This window comes from Charadrius vociferus, unplaced genomic scaffold (genome assembly GCF_000708025.1).
Source record: "Charadrius vociferus isolate BGI_N301 unplaced genomic scaffold, ASM70802v2 scaffold134, whole genome shotgun sequence".
NCBI classification, from domain to species: domain Eukaryota; kingdom Metazoa; phylum Chordata; class Aves; order Charadriiformes; family Charadriidae; genus Charadrius; species Charadrius vociferus.
Genome location: NW_009648333.1, coordinates 7,821,282 through 7,835,260, shown reverse-complemented (window position 1 = coordinate 7,835,260; position 13,979 = coordinate 7,821,282). Strand labels below are relative to the sequence as shown.

The 13,979-nt window shown below is 39.6% G+C and overlaps 1 protein-coding gene across 1 annotated transcript in view; it reads right to left on the bottom strand.

The window, feature by feature from the left end:
- Positions 1-6,571: 6,571 nt before the first annotated feature.
- The window catches only part of ZDHHC2 (zinc finger, DHHC-type containing 2), a 34,654-nt gene continuing 27,246 nt past the window's right edge, over positions 6,572-13,979 (bottom strand). The window contains exons 9-13 of the mRNA XM_009885045.1: positions 12,587-12,713; positions 12,332-12,424; positions 11,123-11,232; positions 10,595-10,672; positions 6,572-6,772 (exon numbers count right to left, since the gene is read on the bottom strand). Of these exons, the coding sequence (XP_009883347.1) occupies positions 10,632-10,672; positions 11,123-11,232; positions 12,332-12,424; positions 12,587-12,713 (371 nt within the window). The 3' untranslated portion in view covers positions 6,572-6,772; positions 10,595-10,631. The remainder of the gene's footprint in view (positions 6,773-10,594; positions 10,673-11,122; positions 11,233-12,331; positions 12,425-12,586; positions 12,714-13,979) is intronic.

Here is a 13,979-nt window from a genome sequence, read left to right as displayed (position 1 = left end):
TGACCTGAGAGTTGATTGCAGCTGGGGAGACATCTGTGCATCATTCAGTTTCTGTGGCAAAATTAGATTTAGTTTCCATTAAGGAACGATTTAAATGGTGAATTGTAGAGCTTACGTAAAAAGCCATTTCTTATGTGTAGGACTGTTACTTGTAAATGGCAGAGCCTGAAATCTGAATCTGTTTCCAAAGTGGACAGCTTTAATTGCTTTTGCAAAAATCAATGGGCAGGCCCAGTTCCAGCTGTCTGGACATGCACCTTTTTGTTCAGAGCCAAGAGGTCTCTTTCCAGGCCTCTGCTCTTCCCAATCCATTTAAAATCTACTATTGTTTGAGTTGGTTTGTCAGAAGAAATGCAGTATCAAAACCTGTTATGTTTGATTTTTTTTTTTTTTTTTTTTTTTTTTTACTTAGTTGTATTTTTGGCTCTTGGAGTCAGATGAGTCTGTTCCAGGAACATTATGTTCACTGTCACTTTTTTTTTATTTAATTTTTTTATGCATTTAATTCCTTTGCTCATTGAAACTAGGCAAGAAGGATCTTTGAGATGGAAGAAAATAGGTCTGGAACATAGTTAGAGTACTTGGGGATTTTTTCCCTTAGGAATTTGGGGATGACCTATAACCTCTGACCTCCAAGAACTTTCTCTAATATCTGACTGGTTACTCCAATCTCGGGAATGGTTCATTCCCCCATGCAGGAAATCAAGCAAAAGTAGGAGGAAGCCTGCACTGATGACCAAGGAGCTTCTGACTAAATTCAAACATAGGAAGTGTAAGAAAAGTGGAAGCAGGGACAGATGATGCTGTTGAAGTTGGGGGGGTTGGGTTAAGAAAGCCAAAGTCTATCTGGAGTTGAATCTGCTGAGGGATGTGGTTTTTAGGAGTTTGTTTTGGGATTTTCCTCCCTCTTGCCTGGCTAGGTATGGTAGAGAGATGAGGAGGGTTCTCCTGTGTGATTTTTAGCAGCCTTGAGAATGAAATAAATGTGCTCCTTGATGCCAGCTGTGAAGATCTGCTTTCTGCAGAGGCTTCTCTTGTTTTTTTTCTGCCAGCACAGATGAGTTTTTTTTTTTTATTATTATTTTTTATTTTTTTTTTTACTGCTTCTGCTGAAGTGGGAGAATCATATTGCCCAAGCATGCTCTTTCCTGGGCTCCTGAGACACTTCCCTTAACTGACTGTGCTGGATAATGTGAGGGAAGGAGATGGAGGGAGGAGCAGCCTCCCTCCTCTGTCCATCAGCTAGAAACTGGCAGCAGTGGAACTTTTTGAGCTGCGTTATGGAGAACATACTTTATCTTTTATAAGGTAGCAAATCAGAGCTGTGGTTGCAGTTGGCGATATCTTTTATTTACCTTTCATCATATAATAGCGAAGCTTCATAAGCTCCCTGTTTTCCTTCATTCTTTTTCCTCTGTGCACTCTGGAGTGTATCCACAGTATCTACAGTAGCATTTATGTGAAGGTTAATTACTAGTGTGCTTGTATCATCGCTAAGCTACTGACCTGTTTTCCTTCATTCTTTTTCCTCTGCGCGCTCTGGAGCGTATCCACAGTATCTACAGTAGCATTTTATGTGAAGCTTAATTACTAGTGTGCTTGTATCATTGCTAAGCTACTGCTTTTCTCTGTTGTATCTGCTTGAACTACTGGCCAGTTTAATCTCTGATACAACAGAGAAAATAACTGGAAATAGGTTCCCGTTGTTCAGGCTGTAACACAGAGTTTGTGTATGCTGTGTATTTTGTCTTTATAACCAGAGCTCCTTCTTAGGTGAACTAAGAATTATTCTGTTTTCAGAAGAGAAAAAAAAAAAAAAAAAAGACTTCATAAAATGATGACTGTCAGGAAGTGTTGGGTCTGTTCCAGTTATGCCAGTCAGTCAAACTGTGAGCATGAAGGAGGTGGGAAAGGGGACATGGCTTACAGCACGCTCTTTTTTTTCCAACTGCTGCCCCCAAACTGTTGGGCCCATCTGCTTGAGAAGATGTTGGTGATCTGGGATGAAGCATGTAATCGTTGCCCCAAATACTGGAAACGACACAGCCAGATTTCAGGCTGACTGAGTTGCTGGATTTCAGTGATGGGTGCTATTCGGAAAAGCGGGAGAAATTAAGGGATTATCTATCTCAAGCCTCAGGAAGAAGAGGAATAATAAGGGTGTAGATATTCATTTTACGTTTCAAATTAAAGACTTTTAAATGTGGACTTCCCTGGAAGGGGAGGGGAAGAGAGAGAAGAATGATGATGAACACTAAAAAGGGAACAATTGAAGAACTGCCAAGGGGAAGTAGGCAAGGCTTTCCTCAGGTTACATCAGGTGCCACTTGTTCAAAATTTCACCCCAGAAGGCTGCTGCTTTTCCTGTCCTCTTCCCAGGTCACTGATGAATCAGCAATAGCTGCAAGTGAAGTGGGAACAAGGACACCCCACCACCCATACGGTATAGCAGCATGGGTTTTATTTTTCATCTTGTTTTGGATGAGAAAGTTTGTATGTGGTTCAATACAAATATTTATGGAAGGGTTTTACATAAAAACATGGGAAAAGCTTGGAGCATATACTGCACGTTACATCTGAACTGGAACAGAAGGCTGCTTTCATCTTTACCTAACTGCTCCTGCATTTCTAGAGGCCCCTGAGTAGACAAGACTCATTCCTCTCTGCACCAGAGGTGGATCCAACACTTCCCTAGGGACACTGCTGGCAGAGTGGACAGTCAGGCAGATCAGCAGAATCTGCCATGGGAGGGACTGGAGAGCCCTCATGAGGCTAAACTGCTCTGGGTGACGACCCCAGTAAGTAACATTGTTCCCTTCCTTTCCCTTCCTCGCGCCTCCTCAGTTCTGTAAAGTAAGGTGGGTATAAGGGTCCCCTCTTTTTGGGGACAAAATTCCACCTCTTGACCTTCCACAGTATCTAAAGGAGTGCAGCTGTGTCTGCTCTGCCAGCATGAAGATATGGAGCATTTCACCCATGAAAGACCAAAAAGGATTTGGTTCCCTCAACCTATTTCAGAGTGTCAGTGCCTTGTGAGTCGCTTGGGATCCAGCAATTAAACTGGGGAGGGAAAACATGCCTTAAAAAGTCAGATTGCTGGTGAAGGGTGAGGGGGGACACTCAACAGCAATGACGTTCGTGAAGCTGTAGTAGAGATGATGTTCTACTGTTCTGGTACGCTGTCAGTAAAACTGGAGGTAATGTGTCAATGACCGCTACGTACATGACTTGCTGAACAGGAAGCATTTATTTATGTGAGCAATACATTAACAAGTGGCAAAGTTATACACTATATTTATGTAGAAATATATTCCCCCCTCCCCTACTCCAGCACACCAGTCAACTGAATCGGGGCAAGAACTCTCAGTCCAAATCATGACTAACAACAGCTACAGCATACCATGCACTACAACAAACTTGCTTCCTGCAAGTTCTTGCTTGTAGACCCTGATTTTAAGTACACAGCTAAAAATAATTTCATTTATTACCTGCGCACAGTTGTAGGCTACTAAAGAACTTTCAATCTGCAACTTAAACTGGACAGTGGGTTTTTTTCTCAAGTTTAGGAATTAAAGTGCATAGCAGCAGCTGTGTCTAATTGCTCAGTGGGAGGAGCTCACCAACACCTAGGTGTTCCATTTGCTTAATAAAAATAGTTCTCTGTGAAGACTTTGAGCACTCCACCACCAGTACATCAACTGACAGAGTACGTGTGGACCAATTGTGGTGCAGACAGGCATTGGATTTGTTCTAACCTACGAATTAAGGAAGCTTCCTTAATTCCAGGGTTACGACACATATGACTGTTTACATATATACAAAATAAATTTAACTCTGTTGTCATTAGGGACTCAGGCCCATTTGAGGCATCTGTAGAACTCGTTCCACTGAAGCTTGAAATGCAGTCATACTGCTAGACAAATATCAGGGCTATTATTTTCTTTTTAGCAAAAAAGTAGATTAGTAACTGTACAGTAGGTAAAAAGCAGTCTTTCAAAAAAATACAGAAATTACACAAAAGGCTGTAGTAAAGTGCCTAGCAAGAATATAAAGAACAGGAGAATCAGTGTAAGCGGACAAACAGTGTTGCATCCTTGCTCCTCTTACCTCTTCACAAATTCTCCCGCGTGCATTGTAACAGCATCAATGCTCAATGACAATATGTCAAAACGACCATTTTCACTTTGCTATATAAAGTATTAGAGAGCTTAAAGCCAAGAATATAGTCATACCAGAAATTATATTTTGGAGCACGAGTAACTCACTGTTGTCCATACTGTATACAGTGAGAACTGCCAGGAACCCTCCCAAGCCTGCCAACAGCGCTCTTCATGGAGGCACAGCTCCTACCCGTCCTGAGAGCAGCTGCAGCTACAGCCCTCTGGCTCAGCTCAGCTGAACCATCATTTCTCTTTCCCCTCTCCTCCCTCAGCATATGTTTCCCACGCCTCCATCGCTTTCCTGCTAGAGGGACAGCCTCTGGCTATCTCAAAGCTGCAGATTATTTAGGGCTATTGTGCTTTCTAGTTGTGACTTCTGAGACGCAGAAAGTCAGGCATTTCTTGCTCCCTTATCCCTGTCTTTCCTCTACATTGATCCCCAGCATTACTGAGAGCTCTCAGAGCCCTGGACATAGTCAGGGAGGCTGACATCTGTATTAGAGATCCATTTCCACTATGAGTTTTGCTGGAGAAGAATTCTGTACTTTGTCTTTACCTAAAAATATGGAGCAAGTTACACTGAACATGAATTTCAACTTTTTACTCAGTATTTTCGAATGCATGCTCCATGACAAACCACCCTGTGACTAACAGCGTAAAAAACAAGACTATACAGATAGAGAACCTGAAGTGTTAAAAAATATATTTTCCCTCTCCCCCTTATCCCTTGACAAGTTAGCCTTTAAACAAACACTAATACGAGGTAAGCTGACAGAACAACACTGAATAAATAGCTGCGAAAAACTTTTGGTTGCTAGATATCTGCAGGCATCATGTAAACTGTATGCTACCTTCATGCTAGTTTTAAAAAGGTGTTTTACATCAAGGGCTCCACACTCTGGCACTTCTGGCAAGAAACAGATGTTTTTCAGGCTGGTAACATTTTGAGATTAAAAAAAAAAAAGTAGTAAAATAAATACATTTTTCCCTCACTAGAAAAAAAAGCCACATTGTGCTCCACCAGCTATCACTTAAGTTGTAAACCCAGGAAAGACAAATGTTAAAGTTACCTGCCTGTAGGAGAGTTGATAAGATTTTTGCTTTCAGAAATCTGTCACTTAGTCCTGCTGCCAGTTTTCTAAACAAACAACTGGCATCTTTATATTGTGAACCAACCTGCAAAGTGACTCAGGTTGGATAACAAAAGTACTTTTCTGCTTCAACTGAACCGAGCTTAGTCTGAGAGGTTTTCACTTTTTTTCTTTTTTGGACTAGTCTTTTTTTATCTAGCCACCGAGTAAGCATAACTAAGTTCCTCCTAAAGTAGTTTTCAGAATAATAATTTGCATTTAAATGTAAACACTGATACCATAAATGTGGTGTATGCAAAAGGCACAAGACAATTAGATTTGTGTTACTGAAACTTCCTTGACTTTGAAAGTTGGTAATGCATTTTGTATTACCTGGCCGGTAAACTTTCATCCTGAGCAAGCTGCTAGCTCCTAACTTAACTGAAGGGGGGGTTTCCTACGTGCAGCAGCTTGGCGTTTTGGTATTGCAATCAAATGTCTGTTGTCCTGTAAATGCAAATATCACAAGTTATTACAGTAAGCCTCCTTGATTGTACATGATACTCATTAAGTTATGCAGTAAGAAAGGCAGTGTCTGAAAGAACATGTGAAAAAAGAAATCTGAGACAACTATTGGTTAATAAGAAACTATGATTTTGAAAGGCAGTGAACCTCAGGATCAAAGTTAAATTCCAACATTCATTTCCCAAAGGGGTTAATAGCTCCAAATGGGACAATAAAATCCCCATTTCATAGCACTGTCCCACCAAAATCCCCATCTGGCCAGCTTAATTTATGGATTATCCATCTGAACGCACGCTTTTTATCGCTCCACTTACCAGAGACCCACTGCAGCATTCAATTAACAAAGGCGTTTTTTTCCCCTTTGCAACTTTTCAACTAGTGGTCGTACAGATCTGAGGGAAAATGGAACTTTTCAATAATGTTTTCCAAAAAATTTTCCAAAAATGTTCCAAAAATAGTCAGACATTTCACTTGGGTCTCCTTATCTTCAAAAATTGCTTATCAAGCGCTTAAAAGAAAATACAGTCCACCAAGACACTAAATTATTCAGAGTCAATACTGGCTGTTCTCCCAATTCGTAAAGCCAGTAGTGCAAAAATTTGATTTTAAGGTCAACTACTCACAGCAGTTTGAATTAACAGGTGAATTTTCAAAACCAAGGCAAGCACATGGACTGATATGTAAGGAGGTCACATTTTTCTTGTGCTGAATATCAAAGTAAAACCAGCCACTGAATTTTTACAATAGTAAACTCAGACTACTTATTTTTTTCCATTTCCTAATACTCAGAATCATCCTTCGCCATTCAAAACCAGTAATTTTAAGTTGAAACATTCTTTATATGGTTCAGAAGTAGTATGTTTGGTTTTGTGTTTCAAGCAGTGACATGGAGACAGATAATCATCTGTCAAGTTTGTTTTCTGAGCACATCCACACAGGAGCAGACAGGAGCAGCTGGCCAACAGGGCTGATATTTGGAAGAATGCATCTTCCTTCCGACAACAGCTTTTTCTTGAACTGAAATAGAACATTAATCACAAAATACATTGTTAGAACTGAAGAACACTTAAAAATTATTGCAACAGGTCTCATTAACTCAAAGGGGAAAGTGAACAACAGCTGCAAGAAAATCCCACCCTGAAGAAGAACACAGTAGGACTGTTCACAGTTACGGTATTAATCCACTTCAGGGTGACAGTGATTAAAATCTGACTACACCAGCAAGCAGGCCACCAGGTTACTCAATGAAGTGAGCTATTTTTAGAGTACTTTCAGGTACCAACATCATTAAAAAAATAATTCTCTATTATATTAGTGTAAACCACATCTGGCACTCTCAGTAATTAGTCCTCTGATTAACTATAAAGGATTACAGGATAATGACTATAACCTTAGTTGGGACAGAAATTCGAAGTACTAATGCTGGCAGGGGCTGTGGGCTGTATTTTTCACGTCAAAGATGAAATTAGTTGTTGTGACTTAAGCATCTTTAATAAAGTATTTTAGTCACTCCCTAGGAACAAATATAACTCAAATACTGACAATAAAGGAATGAAGTTCAATGCAAAGCAGTTAAAAAAAAAAGGCAAAAAAGTTTTTAAATAAGGGCTCTTATTTCAGCAACTGTATGTCAGCTCTGTCTCTATAGATATATATGTACACACAGAATAATCTAGCTTTTTTGTTACATCTCCAGAAAGTCTTTTAATTGCCACATAGAAATATCTCAGACAGAGCTAAGGGTACAACCAAACTGGCACTTATGCTCATGCCAGAGAAATTATCAGTCCTTAGCTACCGCCCTTTTGAGATCTACATGTGTTGGTCTGAGGCAAAACTGACTTCCAGGAAGAGCCCCTTTACGTGGCTTTACACTTACTCTTTGGAAAATAACCTCCCCTGAAAGTGGTCTCTCTTTAAAAAGCTGCACTTCAAAATGGATGCTTACAAAAAGAAGAAACAAAAAAAACCCAAACAAACAAACCAAGCTCCCAAACCCCAGGAGTGGGGTAATCAGACTGCAAACACAAATATAATTGTTACTTTCTCAGACTGGACTAGAAGATTAAAAAAACAACCAAAAAAAAGAGCATGTTTATCAACCTAAACAGCTTTAAAAAAACACTTTCAACATCTTGAGAACAATCACAGACTATGTTTGACATTCAAAATAATCGAATGACAAAGTTTCAATAAATGTACATGCTGTTCAAATGAAGATTAAAGTTTAAAAGTTATTACTTAAGTAAATGCCATACAGAGGGACCCAGACAAGTTCTAGAAGTGGGCCTGTGTCAACCTCATGAGGTTTAACAAGGCCAAGCGCAGGGTCCTGCACCTGGGTCAGAGCAACCCCTGGTATCAATACAGGCTGGGGGATGGAGGGACTGAGAGCAGCCCTGATGAGAAGGACCTGGGGGTACTGGTGGGTGAAAAGCTGGACATGAGCTGGCAACATGCGCTCACAGCCCAGAAGGCCAACTGTATCCTGGACTGCATCAACAGCAGCGTGGCCAGCAGGGCGAGGGACGTGATTCTGCCCCTCTACTCCACTCTGGTGAGCCCCCACCTGGAGGACTACGTCCAGCTCTGGAGCCCTCAACACGGGAAAGATATGGACCTGTTGGAGCAGGTCCAGAGGAGGGCCACAGAAAGGGTCAGATGGCTGGAGAACCACTGCTATGAGGACAGCTTAAAAAACTTTGGATTGTTCAGCCTGGAGAAGAGAAGGCTCTGGGGAGACCTTATTGCAACCTTTTAGTACTTATCTTAGTACAGGAAAGATGGGGACAAACTTTTTAGCAGGGCCTGTTGTGATAGGACAGGGGGTAATCACTTTAAACTAAAAGAGGGTAGATTTAGACTAGACATAAGGAAGACATTTTTTATGCCGAGGTTGGTGAGACACTGGACCAAGTTGCCCAGAGAGGTGGTAGGTGCCCCATCCCTGGAAACATTCAAGATGAGGTTGGATGGGGCTCTGAGCAACCTGATCTAGTTGAAGATGTCCCTGTTCATTGCCGGGTGGTAGGACTAGATGACCTTTAAAGGTCCCTCCCAACCCAAACGATTCTATGAGTCTATAAATAAAGCATCAGGACTTTCGAAAGTAGAACTCCAACCTCACAAAACTAGTTGCAATTAATGATATTTTTGTAACGTAATCATAGAATCCAGCAGGCCCAGCCTATTAATACATGGCTCCGTGGCTGGTGTCACCGATCCAAAAACCTGTTCTTTTAAAGCCTGTCTCCAAGTCTTTACTTTTGAGTAGTGATGACATGTAAGACATTAAACTAACTGAAGTTGAAAAATTTATTCTTTTCCAGAAGCTGATGTTTTGTTGAAACAACTGATGGATTAAACAGGGCAGAAGCATGTCGTTTCACATTTTGAATGAAGGTTTAGAAATGAGATTTTTAGATTCTATTAAAAAAAACCCCAAACCTACACAGAGCAGTCAAAATTGCAGACACCAGCTGAGTTTCATTCGCTCGTCTCTTTAACTGTTCATTTGACACCCACATTTTCAACACTTTAACACTTCACACCATCATCAAGTTTATAGATGTACCTATATCTGGAACAGTCTGTCTCCATTCACCGCTTAACACAAAACCAGAATGCAAGGGTCAAGAATTTTCTAGTTTCTCTGATGAATTCAACTGAACTTCTGGGATCTTTCTGGTACAAGCTACAGGCCACCTGCTGATATCTGCACACCCACCATTTTTATAATCTGCCTTGACATTCCAATACCATGCCTGATGGGTCTAGTATCAATTGCTGCAGGTCTCTGATGGCTTTCCGTGCCTTCCACTCCCTCCAGGAATGACTGTGGGCAGCTTGAGAGCTGTGATACCATGCCCAGGAGTCACATCACACACAAACGAGGGACATCCACTTGAGACAATTTTTCAGGATGACTGAAAAAGTACTTCCAATAGCAGAGATGGAAATGACCTTGCTGGAACAACTCCTCCAATGTTGTTGGAAATTCGTAAATTATTTGGTATTGTGAAATTCTTAGGGCTGGAGTAAAATTTTTTATCCAGCTTTAAATATTAAATAGTTGGTTTTCATAAGCTTTCGTGGGGTTAGAAATCTTCAAATACTAAAGTGAACTTGTGTTCATTGTGTTCATTCTCCCCAACCCGATTATTAAGGTCTCCTCCTCTTACGTACACAACAGAATTTACTAGCTGCTTCTCAAACCTGCCCTCTGAGAAGTTTATGTTGCAAGATATGAATGCAAGAAACAATAATGGTAAAAAAAATCTCAGCTGTTTTTGACAATAGGCGACAAAGTCATATGGACACCTTTTGGCTTCAGTAGGCAGCACTTTAAAGTTATTGGAACAGGATGCTCAGTACCTGGCATAAAAGAACAAGGTGCTAATAGCTTTACATATTAGAATAAATCTATTTTTCTTTCATTATCTGATAGACCTTTACCTTCTTTAGTAGACCAAGCTATGATCTTTGCGTTCAGTATTAAGAATTAAGTTAATTTTCAAAATTAGCTTTAGAAAGATCTGCTGGAGAGCTTGACTAGTCACAATTTCATCATCTTTCTAGAAAAAGGAAAAAGTAATAATATTTTTGAATACTACCTAAAAGCAATGGGTATAAAGGTTAAACAATATTTTGCAAACATGAAAAATCAAGAAATCAGAGCTTTAGTTTAAAACTATGGATTCATGTGCTACAACCTCTTGGTAAAAAAACATTAAAGAAAAAAAACCAGATAGGAATTGCTTTAGTAATTTTCTTTTGTGCAGTCTTCCAGTGGTAAGGAATCATGGAATAGCATATTAAGTACACAGAATATTAACATACCTTTCCTTATGTATTCAGATGTTTCTTTTAGGGGAAACTAGGTTTCATTTTCCATGGTTAACGCAGGATTGCTCATACCTTTAAAGACAAAAAAATTTATTTCCACAGGAAAAGGTCTTGTGTCTCTTTCAGCAAATAACACAGCCTTTAGTTATCAATCATCTTAATGTCATTCCACTATTACCATGTCTGTTCCTGTCCTGTGTCCATTACACGGCTTTTCACTAGTTGCAACAAGGTGTCATATTCTGATATAAGCAATTTGTTCCCAAAAGAATTACCAGGCTTAGCCTAAAAGATAATTAGCACCTACTAGTGTTAGCCTTCTCAGTATCTCTTGGTCAGGATTACTTGGGAAGGGCACAGCAGCTTGATACATGAAACTTCCTATAAACATGCATTTTAAATGAGCTTCATGAATTTGGTTCATGAATACAAAAAACAAGCGACTTTGGTCATTTTTACACTATATCCTCCAAAACTAGTTTATTACAAAACAAACAATTGCAGCATAAATCAATTCCTTACCAACTTTGCCCTTTTCAGCCTTTTCACTAGTTTCTGACCAAGATGGTGTATCCGTAAGAAGGTGGCTCTGGGAATCGCGCAACGGCTTTGCAGGAAACAGGTGGGTCTCACTGTAATGCCAATAGAAAGAACACTGGAGTAAACTGCAGTAATTTCTCATTATCTTACCACACATCACAGTTTGCTGTATGCAGTATTTTCCCTAGCTTACCTCGCTTCTTTTCTGATGAATCACTACACTTTTATCATTACATACATTACACTGTAGTTGTCACAGATCCCAGCGCAACTCCCCAGCACAGAACAGGGAATCACTCCAATTTTTTCTTTGACAGATATTATACATTAATACATGTACTTCAGTTCCAAATGCACTCTATCCATGTTCACTCCCACTACAACAAACCTCACATAATAAACAGTGGAGAGAACATCTCCAAAATCTCTTGCCTAATATAAGCTATAGATCACTGAGGCAAGATTTAAAATGTCAATAAACAGCTAGCTGAAACGTAATGCATTTCTTTTATGAATAAAAGATTGTCAATACGATTCCATTATCATTACTTAGTCACATATTCAAGTCTACTATACTTATCACACTCATTACATAAATGTTGCTAAGAGTTACAATATAAAATATTAAGCTATTATATTTATTTATTTTAAGGAACATCTGCATACTTTTCACACTTTAAAGATGTCATGGCCATGAAGGATAAGGATTAAGAAAATGTCTCCAATTATCAGCAGAAATAAAACGCATGTATTCAGTACGCAGCTTCTTATGCTTCAGCACAAATGCCAAGATCTGGGATTCCCTTATGCGAAGCATCTTTTCACCAGATGTGAAGAAGCAGGCCTCCCCCAAAAGCCTTGCAAGCTAATTAATCTGTATCACAGGCAGGCCGATTAACTGTCTCATATATATTCAGAACAGAATGTTACGGATACTGTTTAAGCAGGCATGGAAAATTCAGGTCCTGGGATGCCACTCAACCACAACAAACTTATTTCCATAAATTTAATTATAAATCTGAGGATTGTCTGAACTACAACTTAGCTGTTTAAAATATGACCCGTATTTATTAATAGGATACTCTTCATTTGCTTTCCACTTTTAAGTATCTTATACATGGCTCTATTTATATGTGCCCAGGAAAAAACAGAATATCAACTATTTGAAATGAGTAACAAAAAGCAGATTACTTTTTGGACGTTGAATTAAGAGCACCAGGTGTGGAAGCTTGCTCAGGATCCTGATTAACAAGGCAGGTTGGGAAGGAGCAACCATCCCCTAGGCTGAAAAATTCAGAATTAGTGTCATACATACAAAAAAAAACTTCAAAGAACTTTTTTCTAAGTGAATATTACTGTATCTTATTTCAAAAAACTAGCCACCTCCCCAAACCCTGTGGATTATTCAACAGTTTCAACAAACGAAGCATTAAAAACTAAGCATACCTTGAAAACACAGGCAGCAACCAGTATTTCTTCTCATCACCAAACACCTGCCTTAGGTTTTTGCTGAAGCCCAAGCTAAAGCCATTCTTGTCTGTTCTATGACGAAATATGGGAGCTCTGAATACCTCTTAAAAGAAAAAAAAAAGTAATTAGATTTCTTCACAAAATAAGGCGTTGAAGTTTCACAACGGTATTTAGGCAATTGCACTGATGATACTACCACCCAAGAGGAAAGGCAAAACGACTGCAGAAGTCAGTCCACTTACAAAAGCCAAAGTCAGTGCTACAGTCTCTGTGCATACAGAGGAAGTCCTATGGCTGAGGAAGGGTGGAAGTCTCCTCTACCCTCCTCCTCCCAATCAAGGCAAGGAAGAGCGAGGAACTCACTTTAAGAAAATGGGATGTGTTATATGAAGATTTCAGCATGCGACTATACCACAGAGAGTATTCAAGAAAAACCTAAATGCAGGTTTTACTATAGAAAGAGTAATGGAAAAGAAGAAAAGCTTAACCCACTTCAGTAGTAAGACTAGCTTTTTGCACCCTGGGGTATGAAAATACTGTGTGTTTTTACAGCTGCATATGACCCAGATTATTGCCCATGAACGTCCAACCTATATTTCTGGAGACGAGAGCTAAATACAGCTCCAAGTGTTGCAAAGTGCCTGAAGCAGAAAACTCATTCACTTTCCACCAAGTGACTGAGAACCATTTAATTCCCTGTATTGGCTATATATAGTAGGCAAACCATGTCCTGATATCCTGACAGTACAGCTCACGCAGACCATGCTGGAACCATGCAGAGACCGTCCTTCTGCAGTAGATCTTTAGCTATGAACTGCTGGAAATGACCTTCAACATGCAGTATGCATTAGTTACAAGGTGTTTTAAAGAAGGGGGAAGGGAAAATAGAGACACCTTTTTAGATGCCCATATGTTAGGCTAGGAAAACAGCTCCCAGGATGATTTAAGCACAATCACACTGGAAGCTGTCATGGCTTCATTACCAAACGATTGCACGCTGAGGGCTTCACATATCGAGCAACTTCCCAAAGTAAAATGCAAAGAAGAGACAAACTCATCTTTTGGGGTAGCTTAAGTGTGCAGAAAACATGGTATATTACCTGCATGGAATGCAATTTGTTTTAAAAACATGAAATATTGAATTAGAAGTGTACTGCATTATAGTTAACTTTGAACATTTTTTTTCACTAAAATTATATGAACAGTTTATAAACAGAATACTTAATTACTTCCATTCATTTAAGCATCATTAATAAAACTTCTCTCCACTTCTAACTAGATCGAACAATTTTTTCCCGCTACTAATTTCTAAGTAGATGATTTTACAGAGTGCTGAAGAAACCCGCAAACCCTGAATAAATCTCGATGT